Source organism: Carassius auratus, chromosome 9, assembly GCF_003368295.1.
Source record: "Carassius auratus strain Wakin chromosome 9, ASM336829v1, whole genome shotgun sequence".
In the NCBI taxonomy this organism is placed as follows: domain Eukaryota; kingdom Metazoa; phylum Chordata; class Actinopteri; order Cypriniformes; family Cyprinidae; genus Carassius; species Carassius auratus.
Genome location: NC_039251.1, coordinates 17074513 through 17090903, shown reverse-complemented (window position 1 = coordinate 17090903; position 16391 = coordinate 17074513). Strand labels below are relative to the sequence as shown.

Below are 16391 nucleotides of genomic sequence, written 5' to 3'. Positions count from 1 at the left end.
ACAGCTGGGGCCTCATTTAGAAAATATTGTGCAGAAACCATTCTAAATTTGATCTTGGGATTCATCTCTCAAATATGCATACATTTGATTGATAAAATGAACGTACGCACAGAAAACGCATGTACCCCTCTCTTTCAAATGTGAAATCTATGAATGGCAAATGATCTTGAGCTTGCATGCAACTGGATGGTTTCAGCTCTCTGCCTTGTAAATGACTTCTAATTAATGTAATTTACATATAAAAGATCACCAGTCACCGTACAAATCCTTTAATTCAGAACAGCAAGCTGCAAGAACTTACATTTTCAAAAATCCTGGAGTGTGTACGTCTGCTCAGACCCTGATATGACGCTAAGCACTTTTCCATGTCAAATGCAGTTTTTACAAATATGAGCAGTGGCGGGGATTTAAGCGTATACACACTCTAAAATCAAATCTGTGCATACGCATGCTTTATAAATGTGGCTCTAGATCCTGTCAGAAATCCTGATCCTGTTTTGTCTGGTAACAGAACAACTAGTCAGTAAAATTGTCTAAATTGAAACAGCATAAATTAACTTCCTCTTTCCAAAAACCTTTGCGGACAGATTTCCTGTAAATTAACAGATGTTTGTGCAATAAATATTGTGATACTGGAAAAATTGTGTTATTTACTTTTAAGCAGTTTTCACTCAGAAATAATTTGTACATTTTTAAGCAGTTACAAAGAAATGGCAAATAACACATTGAATTAAATGTCAAATTTTGAAGTAAAAAGACAAAAAAATAGTATATTCTTTTAAAACCTACTCCAATAAGTTTTATATAAAAACATTGTACATTTTTCAAGTCATTTTGCTTGAATGTCTGTGTCCAAGACCACAATTGCAAAACACACATTAATTCCTGTGCCAGCATGTGTTTTTCAGCTGGTATATAATTTCTCAGTATCATACACCAATTTCACAAAATTAAATCAAGATGACAAAGCCCTTTATCAAACACCACAAAACTCGACATAGCTCTAGTTAGATACATTTAGAAAGAAATGTGCATTAGATTGTTCAAAGCAAATAATTTTAGTTGTTTAATTTAATACCTTTTTTTTGCATCTAACACAAGAACAGCTTTTTTCAAGGTGGACATTTTAAAAGTTTTAAAATAAAATATCAAGACTCATTCCAATGCACTGCATTTCGTGTTAAGCATTAAATTAAAATTACAGGTTTCTGTACATCTTTTTTCCTTAAAGGGATAGTTCATCCAAAAATGAATATATTGTCTTCATTTGCTCGCCTTCATGTTGTTCCAAACCTGTATGAGTTTCCCTCTTCTCTTAAACTCAAAAAAAGGTATTTTGAAGAAACTTTGCTTCCCAAACAAATGATGGTTTTCTTCCATAGTTGTTGTTTTTTCTATGGAAGTCAATGGCCATCAACTGTTTGGTTACCAAAATTCTTAAAAATATCTTATTTTGTGTACAGCAGAAGAAAGAAACCCATTTGCGTTTAGTGTTATGAGCACGATCCCAATTTATTAGATAAAATGGTTCATTCAAGCTGCGAATGTGTTATCAAGAGTGTCAGGACTCACATCTCAGAGGTAATATTGACACAGGGAGGAGGAGGTGCTGATCTCCTTCACTGGAAGTAAAGTTTAAAACTAGTCTGAGGGGATTGGAAAGCGCTCATCCTGTTGATTTATCATGCCTTCTACAGAGATGCTGAGCAGAGTGCTACATCACTTCATCAGAGACACTGCTTAAATGTAGGAGCAGGTCACCAGAATGGCTTCATTAGGACAAATAATCTTTGGAAGGTAAAAGACTTTTTCAAACCATTTCAGGCTGAAAATTATAGTATGTACCGAGTCGGTATTGAATGTTCATCAAATTTGTCTTTTGCAGTATGATTTTTCTCATAGTATTAATTTCAGGACTCATCATTTTCATTCTGGCCATTGCATTTTCAGGTTAGTAAAACGTTTTGTTTTAAAAATGCATTTAGACTTTTTAGTTATCGTGTGCTTGTTTGTTTCCAAGTGTCCCAAGGTACCGTTGATAGCAGAAGTCCCTCTACTGTGGGGAACCTTGCTGAGGATGTGGTCCTGGATTGCAGGTTCCTTAGCAACAGTGGCAAAGAGCAATTCAATGATGTGTCAATTACTTGGCTGAAAGACTCTGTCAGTGGGGTGGTCTATGAATACAAAAACAAAGCAGCCCAGCTTCAGGGGCAGAACACACAGTTCAAAAACAGGGCTCAACTGTTCTCAGATGTGATATCAGTGGGCAATGCTTCCCTACTGCTGAGAAATGTGAAGCTGGAGGATGAGGGTGTGTATCGCTGCTCTGTCAATGCACCAAAAGTCTCAGGAACTACCAGCGTTAACCTTAGAGTGGCTGGTAAATACATTTTTTATTCATTTCTTTCAAAAGTACATTAATGTTTAAAACCAGAGTATGTAGTTCTGCTTTATACTTCAGATACGCCAGTAGGTGGCGACAAATGACTCTTTTAATGAGTAAGTCACTGAAACTTTTACTCAAATGATTCATTCAAAACCCTGATTCACAACACAAACAACTGGCTGCATCTGAAAGCGCATACTTGGTGGGTGAAAAAAATGCTAGTGAAGAGAGTAGTATGTCCGAATTCACAATATTCATAAAACAGAAGACCAAAAGTCTCTGGATGACGTAACTACTTCTGGCTAGATTCTGGAGTGTGCATCCAAGGGACAGTTTACTATCACATCAGGCCACGAGAGAATATTTGTGAATTACAGTGAAGCGACTGAAGCTGGTAGCTCACAACAATGACAGCATGACAAATGTAGTACATCCAGATTACATTCATACTGTATAGAACATATGTTCAATGGCTGTTAAGTAGCCTATAAGAAGTATGTACTCAGGAAGTATGTGAATTTGGACACAGCCACTGGGTCTCATTCATGAAACACGAGCAGAACGAATTTTTGTGTAAATCGCGTGTAAAGTGGTTTTGGCGTAAATTTTCGGATTCATTAAAACGTTCGTATTTTCCAAATGTTAGTTGGTACGAAAGAAATTTACACCTGCTCCCAGCCACGCGTAAATAGTGCGTTTAACGTCTGAACGTTTTGCTCATTAATACGGCTGCATTTTAATTCATAATCGGGTACATATTTACACAGCATTTTGAAAAAAATATTATATATATTAATTAGATACGGTTTTTCTTTTAACTTTTATTATGAGAGCCAGTATAGCCCTTACGGAAATTAACCATGGTTTTACTACAAATGAAACCAAAAAACCATGGTTACTATAGTTAAACCATGGTAACCACAAATTAACCATGGTTTTGCTATATTAACCAGTTTAACCACGGTATATGTAGTAAATCTGTGGTTAGACAAATGGGAGTCAATACGCCAAAAAAACATGGGTTACTACAGTTTTACTATAATAAAACCATGGTAATTTTTCGTAAGGGAGGATCTGTAATATGCTGCCAAACTTCCTTTTTTAGGACCTGATATGCCACTAGTAGCCTACGCTTGAAAATAAAATGTGGCGTTTTGAATGAACTTCTGATTATAAAACTTCAATTTCTGCAGCTGAGAAATGTTTCTTTTTCAGTCGCTTTTGAGAAGACATGTTGAAATCCTTCGTTTGGTGTCATGATATGATGCACATATATATCATATATAGTTGTCAGTCGGATTTAATAGGCGGGATTTATGGTAATTGAGAGTGAGCGTGCACGCGCGTCCCATTTACGACTGATTGGAATTCATTAACACACACACACATTTCACTATCACATCTGACGTTTACGAAGTTTTTGTGAATCAGGAGAAGAGTTTTCGGGAAGTTTTCTTTACGCGCAAATCACTCAGATATTTACTCGTATATTTACGAATGTTTCATGAATGAGACCCATTGTCTGTATGCTTCACTGAATCATTCATTTAAACAATTGATTCAAAACCCTAATTCATTCTGGAATTAATGTTTATGAGTAAGTCACTGAATCATTGATTCAAAGATTTGTTTAAAACAGATTCACTTAGGAATGAAACACATGAATATATCTGCAATCGTTATTAGGCTACTTCTTCGGCTTTTCATTCATGTTTTAAATAGCTGAAAATCATGATGAATTAGTCAGTGCATTTTTTCCATCATGTATCATTGTGTAATCAAAATATTTTATTGTACTTTTCTTTTGGAAATATTTCTACAACATAAAAAAAAAAAAAAAACTTTGTTCTTATAAAAATGTGTCCATAAATCTTGCATCAACTATTTTACTGTACTATACTTTGCCTTTAAATTAGTGGAATTATCTCCCACAACTATGTAAGATACAGGAAATGATGTCACTTTCCCTAACTGTTAAGATCTGAAGCACTGAAACTATATGTGCTCTCAATAAGAAAGTATTTGGATCTAGAAGGTTCTTACACCAAGAGTTATTTTATAAAGTGTCACATCTGTTACCACAATATCAAAAAGAAAACTGATTTTTTTTTTCATTGATCACACTTTGTGTCAAACTCTATTGCCAAGGTAGAGTAACAATGCTGACAATGTGGCAGAATTGACAGTCCATCGGTTACTTAAAGGGTCAACTCTGTTTATTAATAAAATAGTTGTTTAAAATCTAATAGACATTATTGATTTATTTTTGCACCCTTATAATATTTCAACAACATTTCTTTATTTACTGGATATATATAAAAAAAGAAATTCAGATGAAAAAGATTTGCTCCAAGAGGACTGTTCTGGTGAAATATTATCTCAGTTTTAAGAGATGGAATGTAAAGACTGTTTGTCTAATGAAACAAGAAGGATTTTTCCTGTTATTATTTATTGTTATTTCTACACATTGGCTAATTTGTCCATAACCGCCTTGAAAAACATTACCATAAAGACATCTGTTTTTTCCTTAAAAGTGAAAAAAAGGAAATAACTTGTGTTTGCAAGCACTGAATTATTAAAACTAAATATGTTTTCAATAAGATGCTGAAAACAAAAATCTTTAGTGAAACGTTTTTGTTTCTTAACACACACACAGACAGAAACACATAATAAAAATTATATTTATCTCATATATTTAAATGTATATCTGCTCATATCGAATTTTGCTTTTTACTCAAATCTCTATATTGTTTGCAGCATTCTCAGCTCCCACATTTACTCAACGGCAAGATGGGTCTCTGTTTGCTCAGGCTCATAAATGGTTTCCCCAACCAGAGGTTAGCTGGTTGAGTCAGAGTGGGCAGCTTCTAAACAGCAGCACCCAGTTTCTCAACAACACTGCAGGAATCGTGCGAGTTGCTAGTGTCCTCAAAGACCCAGTAAAGGAAGATGACACCTACACCTGTCTTATCCAGAACAGTCTTGTGAAAGCTATCTCAGAGGCAACTATAACAGGTAAAATAGTGATGCTGACAGAAAAAAAAAAGTGTAAAGATAAAACTAATTATTAAGCAGGACTCACCCAAAATCATACCATTTACTCAGAGAATTGCATGTCAAATCAAGATTATAAAATCAAATTTAATGAGAACTTTGGATAAACAAACTGGATGTGATACATTAAATATCATGACACATGCAGATGGCTATGCATAGCGAATAATGGGTTGCACAAATGCAACCTAAAAACTATGCTTCTGTTATAAAGTAAATGTTGCTTTTCTTTGTGTTTTTTCTCAGCAAACAGCGTGACAGAAAGGACATACTTCATATTCAGTGCTGCATCTACAATAGTGCCATCCTTACAAATTCTGCTCACAGTCATCCTTATGCTTTCTGCAATCCAGTAGATGCTGTATCCAGTAAAAAAAAAAAAAAAAAAAAAAAAAAATATATATATATATATATATATATATATATATCTGTAGAATTTATTAAAGCAAAAAGTTTTTTTTTTTTTTTTTAAACAAGAATATAATTCTACTTGGTTATTCCAAATATAATATTTAATATAATAAAACAGTAAATAATATACATATATATATTGACTTTAATGAGCTGTAAGCTCTAATCATCTAAATTAAAACAAAAAAAAACTTTTTGAAATGTTTAACTTTACATGTAATGAATTTAGAATATATGAAAGTTTCACCTTTTGAAATAACTTTTCACGATATTATTTTTTTTAGATGTCTCTATTTATATTACATGTAGAAACCTAGATGTAATGGATAGAAATTCAACTTAAAAAAAGTGTGAATTGTTTGAATTGAATCCATATGAAACTTTTGTTATTTATTTATCAGCTGCTCTTGAAACATATGATATCATAGACTATGTAATCACATCCTGTTATCAAAAACTGTTCATATAAAATGTTTGCAATAACAATAAATATTGTGTTCTTATGTCAACAAAGTTGAATTTTTTTAACACTTTTTACACAAGTTATCATGTTAATTTCAATATTTAATCAGTAAATATTACTACATTATTAAAATCAGTATTAAAATCAACAATTTTATCTATTCATATTATACAATGGACCTGAGTTAACTAACAATCCAGCATTAACAAAGATTAATAAATATAGCAAATATGTTGAATATTGTTGGTGTTATGCATAAGGGAAATTAATATATATGATGGACCTGATAACAAAAGATCAGCTGTTTAATAGCTGTCTAACCAATGCAATGATATTGCCAAAGCTACTTCCAAAATCAGAGGCATGGTTTTATATTTTTTTTCATGTTTTATCTTTTTTATAGCCTAGGCTACATCAAAGTCAATTATCCTGGTTTATTCCATATGTAACGGGAATTGGCAGAAAATAAGGCATGAGCTGCATATAAGCAATTTTGACCTTTGGGTGGCGTGTGATCTTGTGTCTTGGTCTATGGGCTTGATCTGTCTAGCCAGCAGATGGGGACACCCATATTCCACGCGTGTTTTACAGGCGCAGGTTCCTCTTTTTACACGCTGGGCTGGAACAGGGTCGGATTTCAGGCCACGCCTCAAAACCTGTACGCGCAATATGATTGGACGGCGAGACACGTCCTCAAATAACATGAGCGAAAAAGTTAACTCTCTCATAAGTTTGGTGAGAGTTGCATTTTAAGTAACTGACAAGATTTACCAAAGACATTTTATGGTAGAGTTAATTTATAAATCCGCTTTATAGTAAACCAGAAAAACAACAACTACAATGTCACTTTGCAAAGAGCGATTAGTTCATGAAGAAAAGCTAGAAGCAGTCTTGAGTAAAAGCAATGGAGACACTGGGAAGAAGAAGTCCAAAGCGGTCTGTGGTGTTTGCAGTCGGATGTATCGAGACCCTAAAATCCTGCCCTGCTTGCACACGTTCTGCGCAGACTGCATTCGCCAGCGCGAGCCGTTCTCTGAGCGTCGCGTGAACGGCGAACGACGCTCGCCAGATGATTACACGCACCGGAGCAACTCTGGCTCAACAATCCTGTGTCCTGAGTGCGATTCAGAGGTGGATCTGCCCCCATCGGGTGTAGATGGGCTGACCACTGACCATCTCGCACTGGACGAGGTTTTCGCGGAGACGCTGCTGGTGGACTGCAAGGTTTTGTGCGACTTGTGCAGCGACAGCGACGCGGGGAAGCGCTGCGAGGTGTGCTGCGTCAACCTCTGCGACTTCTGCAGTCAGGCCCACAGGTCCGTTTATTAGAGGCTGTTTCATAATTAACATGAAATAAGCTATTTATTAACCGTTATAAGCCATGCATAATTGTACTCCTTTAATAGAAATGGAGTAGTTAAAGCGATAGTACAAGTAGGCGAAAATAAGTGAATGACCCAAAACTTCCAGTGAGATCCTAAAGTACACATCCAGTAGTTTACTATCCCATGAGGCCACTGGAAAGGAGAAACAAGACTGTATAGGTCACATAACAGTGACTACATGACGAATTAAATATGAGCAAATTACACTCATACAGATTAAACTATACAGTCATAATACATAGAACAAATTTATTGATTTTTTTTAAAATCCTAAATATTTTTTTGTCTTTCTCTTTATTTATTCCTTCCCTTTCTACCTTGTACTTATTTTAAAAAATACCTGAAACTTTGTATTATGAGCACTTCCTGTGTCTGTTTGCCTTTAATAAGTATCGCTTTATGTATTCCCCAATTGTAAGTCTCTTTGGATAAAAGCATCTGCAAAATGACTAAATGCTAAACCAGTACTTAAAGTATTAGATTTCAGAGACCATTTATTCACGGACTTACCTTTTACTTAAAATCAGGGCTCAAAGAATCAGTCGCACTCAAAATACCACTTTTTTGGGGCAGTTACATGTGTTCAGCTCATAAATACCATCTTTGTGACATAACCATAATGTATGTAATACGTAATGTTAAAACTCTAGTAATCTTCCCTGCAGGAGACAGAAGAGGACCTCCTCTCACTCGATCCAAAGCCTACAGGAGCTGAAGTCTCAGGGTCGTCTCACTAGACCCGTCCTGTGCTCGCTGCATCCTGGACAGGAGTTACGGCTCTTCTGTGAGCCATGCGACCTCACTGTGTGCCTGGAGTGTGCGGCCACCTTTCACCGTGACCACCACTGCAGCTCTGCCCATGAAGTCATCATTCATCACGGCGATCGCATCAGGGATCTGGTCGTCAGGAGCTTAAGGCCCCGTCTTGGCCGTCTGGAGGAGTCTCTTAGACGCGTGGACACATCCCAGGAGGCGCTGCAGGCACGGGCTGACACATTGGCGAGTGAGGTCCGGGCATTTGCTCGCAGCTATGCCAGCGCGGTGGAGGCACATTGCTGCTCACTGCTGCGGTCACTGGAGGACTTAAGGTTGCAGCGCAGGAACCAACTCCATCTGCAGAAGGCTCAGCTGCAACAGGCCTTGTCTGACATCCGTGGTGGGGTGGACTTCGCTGAACGCCTGCTCACATGTGGCTCTGACGCTGAAATCCTCAGTGCCAAAGGAGTTACTGTGAGGAGACTGATGAACCTTGTGGAGTCAGGATTCGACCCTCACCCAACAACGGTCGCCCCTGATAATGCCAGCAGCATCTGTTTCCTTCCTCAGGAGAGTGCTGGAGAGGTGAAGGGATTCCCTGTGGTGGGAGTCATACATGCCAAGACTGTGGATCCCAGCAAGTGCACGATCCAGGGAGAAGGTGAGAGTAGGGTACTATCTGTCTTCAATAGCTTTACACTTTAAAGCTTGAAAAATGACACACAAGCATTAAAATAAACATGGTCACGCTTTATATTTGGTGACCTAATCTACTATGTACTTACATTTAGATTAATCATAATAACTACCTCAATACCTAAGTGTGATTACATCTGTAATTAATTACTGTTATTACATTTCTAATTACACTGTTGACCCATCATCCCTTACACCTTAACCCACCCTTAAACTTAGTCATACCATCAGACCTGTCCGTAACCTTACCCGTATCCCACCTCAAAAGAAGAAAAAGTGTTTTGCAAAACAATATGAACAAAATAAGTACATTGTACTTATTATGATGTAAGTACATAGCAGTTAAGGCCACCTAATATAAAGAGGGAAAAAGATAAATATGACACGTGTGATGCACATACTGAAAGTTCAATTTAACTGCTTCAGTTTGATTATCGAGTCAATAAGTTGAATGGATCTGATTTATAAACAAATGTTTTACTCTCCAAAAATGCTATGCTTATTTAATTTTAGAAGATTTCATTTTTGGATAATTTTCACTTTCCCTATTCAATCTTATTAAATGAAAATCAGAGATTTTTTTTTTTTAATTCAGAAATATGAAAAAAAATAAATAAATTTTAAGTTCCATAGAAGAGTGTGTCACAGGTTTGAAATGGGGGGAAAAAAAATGTAAAAAAAAAATTAATTTTCATTTATTTTTTTGAGCTGCTTCTTTTAAAGTCAAATCTTAAAGTAAAACTGCCAGTTGTTTTATACTTTTATTAGCCTTTCTTCCTTTAAATTTGGTCATTAGTCTGTTTTTAATGCTAAATGTTGTTACCCGGGAAGGAACTGCAGTACAAGTGTTTGGTTTGGTGACTTTACTCTGGAATTTTAAGCTGTGTTTGTCAAACACATCTCAGTACATACTGGTTAAAAAAAAAAAAAAAAAAATATATATATATATATATATATATATATATAGTATAGCCTGAATGCGCTTTAAGTTGCTTTGGATAAAAGCTTCTGCTAAATGCATAAATGTAAACAAATGACGGTTCAGTGCACATTCCTCAGAAACAGTACAGCTCAGATGAAATTGTGTATTTGTAGATTTCTGTGTTCAGATTATGTGATGAGATCTTCAGTGTCAAAGTGAGATATCATATCCGCTTTAGTCCCCTCCTATACACACACAGACATACATACACACCAAAAGGCCCAGGGCATGACACAGGGATAAACCGCAGACAACATTCCTGGCTACCTTGACAACCCAACCTTTTATGTACTGGTGCTCCTGATTGTAAAAGGGACACTTATCCAGCTCTGTCCCAGCATGCCACAAGTAGGTGCACAGCAGGAAGACAATACAATACTGTTTGCCTTTGATGTGCAGGTCGTCCATGTCAGGGTTCCCACAGTCACAGAAAACAAGAAACTGTTTTATATAAGAGCTTGTGTGAAGCGCTAATGTGAACAAGAGGCAGTCCAGTTCAGATTTGATGATTTGGTTTTACTCCTTTACAATCCAAATGTTATAACTCAGAATGTGTTGTTCTTGTGAAAAAACAGATTTCTCTCTGGTGCCTATGCTGGACTTCTCCGCTCATTTAGTCTACATAAACTTGTCTCTTTAATACAGGTGACTGCAAGCTCATTTTCAGATATGCCTCCATTCAGGCAACAACTGATGGCTAACACCAAGTCTTCGTCCTGTATTTTTTCTTTTTCGATAATCCCTTTTCACTTGGATGCATGTCACAAGTCAGAAGAAAAGATCTGTTGCTGCTTCCGCCCCACATAGCCTGTGTCACTCACATGTGTCTGTCTTTGAATAACTCACAGGTGTGGAACGAGGTCGTGAAGGTCAGAGGGGAGAGTTCACTCTGGTTTGCAGGGACTCGTCCGGAGAGCAGATGGGCCGGGGTGGAGGTCCTGTGCTGGTCAGCATTGTACACAAGGAGAGGAAGGGCTGGTGAGGTTATATGGGAAAACTAACACCACCACATTTTTAATGACGTTACAGTAGGGTCAATAAAAGTTGAAGCCTAGGAAAAATATTACTTTCTAATTACAGATTCCTCTTGACCTATTAATGTATGTGTCATTTAATCAAATTTAACAGTTTTTGTAATAATTTATTCTGAGATTTGTTTATTGATGAGTGAATAAAAATAAATATTTTAGATCTTTTAAAATGTTTTTATTTAGGCCTGAATGTAAGATTTGTGTATTTTAATTGCAAATAAAATTTGGAAAATATATTCGGATTGCACGGTATTAATAATAAACTGATAAACTAAATGTGATGCATATTTGTCAACCTTATTAAAATGAAACAAGAATTCGATTTCTGTAATAGTAATAATAAACTGAATGCATTTTAAATACACAGCAACACAAGCTTGGAAAGAATTAAAGTGAAAATTCTATACATTCCATTATGTATCTGACTTTTTCTGTTTTTACTGTAGTGGCAGGTATTTTCTGAGCTCGTGCTTCAGATGTGCGTGCTCATGCATATCAGAAATATAACTTAAGATGGTTTAAAAGACATGATTTCAACATGATAGACATATTTCATCAAAACCAAACATATATTTTAGTAGAGTATCTGAGGAACCAGCTGTAAAGGCACCTATTCCAGAAAAGAGGATGGGGAACAGCAGCTAATTTGCATTTAAAGAGACATGCACAAAAACATGTTTCTGCTCCCACTTAAAATAGGCATTTTCAAAATTATATAATAGATGATATGTGGGGTATTTTGAGCTGAAACTATATATACACATTCTGGGGACACCTGCTGTATAGTATATATTGTAAAAAGGGACATAATAGGTCTCCTTTAACATCATTCAGACTGTGTTTTTTCATCAGTGTCTCTGTCACATTACAGCTCTGTGGAGGCGGCTGTGGTGGATAAGGGTGATGGTTCCTATGTTGTGTCCTACACCCCAGCTGAAGCAGGTCTCTACTCTGTGTGGGTCTGTGTTAAAGCCCAGCACGTCCAGGTAAGGGTTCATTGGAACCATTACAGCTTTGTCCAGGGCTTGAAAATGAAAAAAAAAAAATTCAATCGGTTCACTCCGAGCAGAATTATTATTTTAACGTTTCTGTTCCTGCGTTCCTCTGATAATATTACTGTTCCAAAACCGGTCCGGATGGAAGAAATACCGGTTATTAACGTAATTTTTAAAAAAAATTTTCTTTGCCTATAATTTGCCTAATATAATAAATAACAGTGTTACTTTTCCCAAAAAGAAAAGGAAGAAAGAGAGATATGGTAACGTTAGCCAATAACCCGCTGAGTTAAGTCACAGCCATCTTCTTCTTTTCTAGATTTTGGCCAAATGTATACAGGCTACTAAAGAATCAAACTAACAAAAAAAACTGTCAACACTTTAAAGACATTAAAGTATTTTTAAGATATTTAATAAAGTTTTCTGCATTGTAAAAAAATAAATAAATAAAAAATACTTCTATAAGATTGCGTTTTGAGAGTGAAAAAAAAACACATTAGTCGCGTCTCACTTAGCCCTATTACTTTCCAAAATAATAAAGGCTAAAATGCTTTTAGACTAAAGCAAAACATTAACAAACATTCTAAAAACAGATATTAGTTTCTCTTCAAAACAAATCCTCTAAAGTTTAGGCTATAAAAATGTCAATCCAAAACAAATTAATTTAAGGTGAAGCTGATGCCTACCTCTCTCATTCGGTACGAATCCAAATGTTTCCATGTTCCCGACATATCTGGATGCTAAAATATGATTTATTATATAGTGTTTGTACTTTCATCAACATAAAACATCATCCTTCACATCAGCTATATCAGCCCAGTGAGGCGCAGTTACGCTGAACACAACACATTCTGTACAATGGAGCAGTGTAACTTTTTTATTTGTTTCTTTAACTCTATTTTATTTTGATAATGTACAGGCTTCAATATAGCAAAATTGTGTTTTGTGTGCACGTAAGGTCATTCCAACTCTGGTTGGTTATACAGAAGCAAGACATTATTCAAAGTTGCCAAGCTTTTACAAAATAATTCAAATTGTGACGCTTTTGCAAAATAAAGAAAATTAGGGTCCCACTCTCTGCTGTTTCGTTTTCCTTTCCGAAAAATTTGGAACGTGTCACAGTGAACCATAATTTAGCAAATTTTTTTCTTTCGTTTCTTTAATCTGTCAATATGATTTAAGCTAAATATATTTAGTGTATATGCCTTCATTCCTTTTTTTTAAGCCTATAGGTTTTCTGTTTTCTCCATTCACAGAATCGCTGCAGGTGTGTGTGATCTGTTGAATTCATCTCACATATCCTCAGATAAACTCTAAGGGCAGTGCATTGCCATTGTGACTTACCTATGATGAGTTCAAAGCTGAGAAGACATTTCACTCGTTGGCTTCAGCGTCACATTTGCATAGGATGTACTACTGGAATTCGTGATTGGTTGACAGCAAATTTCAAATATTAAATGGAACAATAAAATAACGTTATTAACCAGTTAATGGCCATTTCAAATTTTTGATTCTGTTTGGAACTATAAAATTTTATTTAGTTTCTGTTTCTGTTCCTGGCAAAATTTAGTTTGTTTCCGGTTTTCGTTTTCGTTCCTTGAACCGGTTCAGAGCCCTGGCTGTGTCTAATAATTGTGTCATTGCACTGGCAAGTTCAAACGAATATCAGTGATGCTGGGAGTTATATTCTAACAATAGGTGATTTGTAGGGCTCGCCATTTTTGCTAAATGTGAAAAAGAAGTTTAGACGGCACCATGGCATATTCCATTGTTGTTCCTTCTGCTCCAGTGGGGGCGCTAAAGAGGCACGCTGTGGCTGCACAGGAACTATGCCAGGTACTGTTTACTCCCAAAAAAATTTAATAAATAAAAGTGTGTTTTCACCTGATATGAATTTCTGTGTGTGTGTGTGTGTGTGCTCAGGAGGGTTTCAGGGTTGTGGACATGGTCATAAAGGACACCCCGGTAAACCCCACTGGTCATGTTGTGGGAGTTTAGTGGAAGCCTCCGAGTGTGTTCTACATAACCTGGGCAGCGTTTCTCCTCGTGGACACCTCAGGACTGTGGAGCTTTGAGACAGAGAAAATCTACACTCTGTCTGATCAACATAACCATAAACTCATAAACATACTTGAATCGTCTCAATCAGCCTACATATAATTCACAATAAATAATAAATCACAATGTTGCCCTTATTCACACAGTCTTTATGCCTTAATTTGTGTGATGATCTGTTTTGTTGTTTCAACAGTGTTAATACTCAGAATCATGGCAGTCTGATAAACTGCAATACACAAAGTATATTTAAAATTGTGTTGTTTATTGTACAAAGTGCCAACACTAAATACTTCAGTACTAATAGTATTGTAACAATTTAACTATTGGTTTCTTTACACATTTACAACTAGTTATTTTTAATCACTGTAAAAGTTTAATGTCTGTGGCATTATATTTTTCCATATTTTATCTAGTTGAAGAAATGTAATGTCTGTGAATATTTTGTTAATGTGTGTTTGTTTCATGTTTTATGATAATCAGCATGTTTCCTTTACCCAGTTATATGAGCAGTGCTGTATGCCTTATTATAATGCTTTATTTTTAGATGTGTGCATGACTCCAAAGACTGCTGCTGTTATTGTTTGCATCCATTACATTACTCTTGTCTTTTATACGCTCTATTGGTTCCACAGATTAAACAACATTTACCTCTCCACTTGTCTGGTTACTAAACTGACACTTTTCAGATTGTGTTTTTGATTCATTGTTAATGTGATATGTTTCACATAGTGTATACTGTGTAAAGTGGTCTGTAAAACATCCATTACATATACTTATCAAAATATACAAATTTGTATGTGGGTATCACCATCGCGTTGTGTGCCTTGCTTATGGATTCAAATATTTCAGTCAAGCAGTTCTTGTTTGGTTCTTATCATATAACTAATCATTTTATAGTGAGTCTTTCTAGATGTATTTGGAAGTTTTTTTGTTTCTTAAAAATACAGAATTTTAGAAATCAGAAGTGATGGTTTAAAGTTTTATCGGCTGTTTTGTGGGTGAACTTTTAACAGTTCAACACAGTGGCTCAACATACTGTACTTTCCAGCACTAGATGGCAGCAGTGCTTTGTGAGGAAGTTTTGTGACTTGATGGCTAAATTTAATCTCTCTTTTTCTCTCTCTCTCTATCGCTCTCTCTCTCTCTCTCTCTCTATCTCTCTATCAACAGGTGCACCAGAGATATAGAAAAAATTTGTCTCATGCTTTTAAAAGCAACACTAACCCTTATTAAAATACATAATCTGTATTAAAAAAAGAAAATTCTTCATCATTCAGTTTACTTGAAATGAAACTTGCTGAATAAAAAAACGTTTTGAATGTTAATGTGACCTTAAAATTCATTTGTACATTTATAAGTTTTATCTTTGAAATCTCTTGAGCTCACACAGTCAAGGACTTGAGGAGTTCTAAGCCTGCAAACAACTCAGTTTTTATGTAATATTTCAATTTATCTATTCATTATAATCTACTTATTATCTGATATATTTTTACATAAAGTGGTTACTTCATTATTAAGATGTCCTTGATTATTTGTTTATAGTTAATTATTTTGTTTATTGTTTGTTTAATACCCCTAGTTTACATATGTGACCCTGGAGCACAAAACAAATCATAAGTTGTATGGGTATATTTGTAGTAATAACCAACAATACATTGTATGGGTCAAAATGATACATTTTTCTTTTAAGCCAAAAATAATTCGGATATTAAGTAAAGATCATGTTCCACTAAGATATTTTGTAAATTTCTTAGTGAAAATATATCAAAACCTAATTTTTAGTAAGTAATATGCTTTGATAAGAACTTCATTTTGGAGAAATTTAAAGGCAATTTTCTCAATATTTAGATTTTTGCATCCTTAGATTCCAGACTTTCAAATAGTTGTATCTCAGCCAAATATTGTCCAATCCTAACAAACCAAACATCCATGGAAAGCTTATTTAGATTATATTTAAATATATTGACCCTTATGACTGGTTTTGTGGTCCAGGGTCACATATCTGTACCAATAACTTTTTTAACCTTTATTTTCTTCTAAATAAAAATGGTGTATGTATGGATTTTATGTAATCTTAGCCCTTGTCCTATTCATAAAACAGCTTATATTAACATAGCAAAAAAATTCGGGAATAATAGAACGGATGATTTATCCATATATGCATGTTTTCATTA

At 35.4% G+C, this 16391-nt stretch overlaps 2 protein-coding genes across 3 annotated transcripts; both read left to right on the top strand.

Moving 5' to 3' along the window:
- The first annotated feature begins 1765 nt into the window (after nt 1-1765).
- On the top strand, nt 1766-5796 carry LOC113109339 (V-set domain-containing T-cell activation inhibitor 1-like). Its single transcript, XM_026272955.1, has 5 exons — nt 1766-1797; nt 1886-1950; nt 2021-2380; nt 5144-5401; nt 5687-5796. Exons 1-5 carry the CDS (start codon nt 1766-1768, stop codon nt 5794-5796), a joined length of 825 nt encoding a protein of 274 aa, XP_026128740.1.
- Nucleotides 5797-6967: 1171 nt separating this feature from the next.
- LOC113108538 (tripartite motif-containing protein 45-like) lies at nt 6968-14538 on the top strand. Of its 2 annotated transcripts, none has more exons than XM_026271718.1 (6): nt 6968-7630; nt 8365-9116; nt 10982-11111; nt 12036-12150; nt 13949-13995; nt 14083-14220. In XM_026271718.1, exons 1-5 carry the CDS (start codon nt 7155-7157, stop codon nt 13958-13960), a joined length of 1485 nt encoding a protein of 494 aa, XP_026127503.1. In that variant the 5' UTR covers nt 6968-7154; the 3' UTR covers nt 13961-13995; nt 14083-14220. The 2 variants fall into 2 exon arrangements, with proteins under 2 accessions (XP_026127503.1, XP_026127502.1); XM_026271717.1 differs by having other exon boundaries at nt 6972-7630; nt 13869-13995; nt 14083-14538.
- The last annotated feature ends 1853 nt before the right edge of the window (nt 14539-16391 follow it).

Coding starts and splice junctions, on each gene's coding strand:
- LOC113109339 (XM_026272955.1), top strand. CDS start 1,766: ATGGCTTCATTAGGACAAATAATCTTTGGAAG. Junction 1,798..1,885: donor GGACAAATAATCTTTGGAAG/GTAAAAGACTTT, acceptor TGTCTTTTGCAG/TATGATTTTTCTCATAGTAT. Junction 2,381..5,143: donor CGTTAACCTTAGAGTGGCTG/GTAAATACATTT, acceptor TATTGTTTGCAG/CATTCTCAGCTCCCACATTT.
- LOC113108538 (XM_026271717.1), top strand. CDS start 7,155: ATGTCACTTTGCAAAGAGCGATTAGTTCATGAAGAAAAGCTAGAAGCA. Junction 9,117..10,981: donor GTGCACGATCCAGGGAGAAG/GTGAGAGTAGGG, acceptor AATAACTCACAG/GTGTGGAACGAGGTCGTGAA. Junction 13,996..14,082: donor CTGCACAGGAACTATGCCAG/GTACTGTTTACT, acceptor GTGTGTGCTCAG/GAGGGTTTCAGGGTTGTGGA.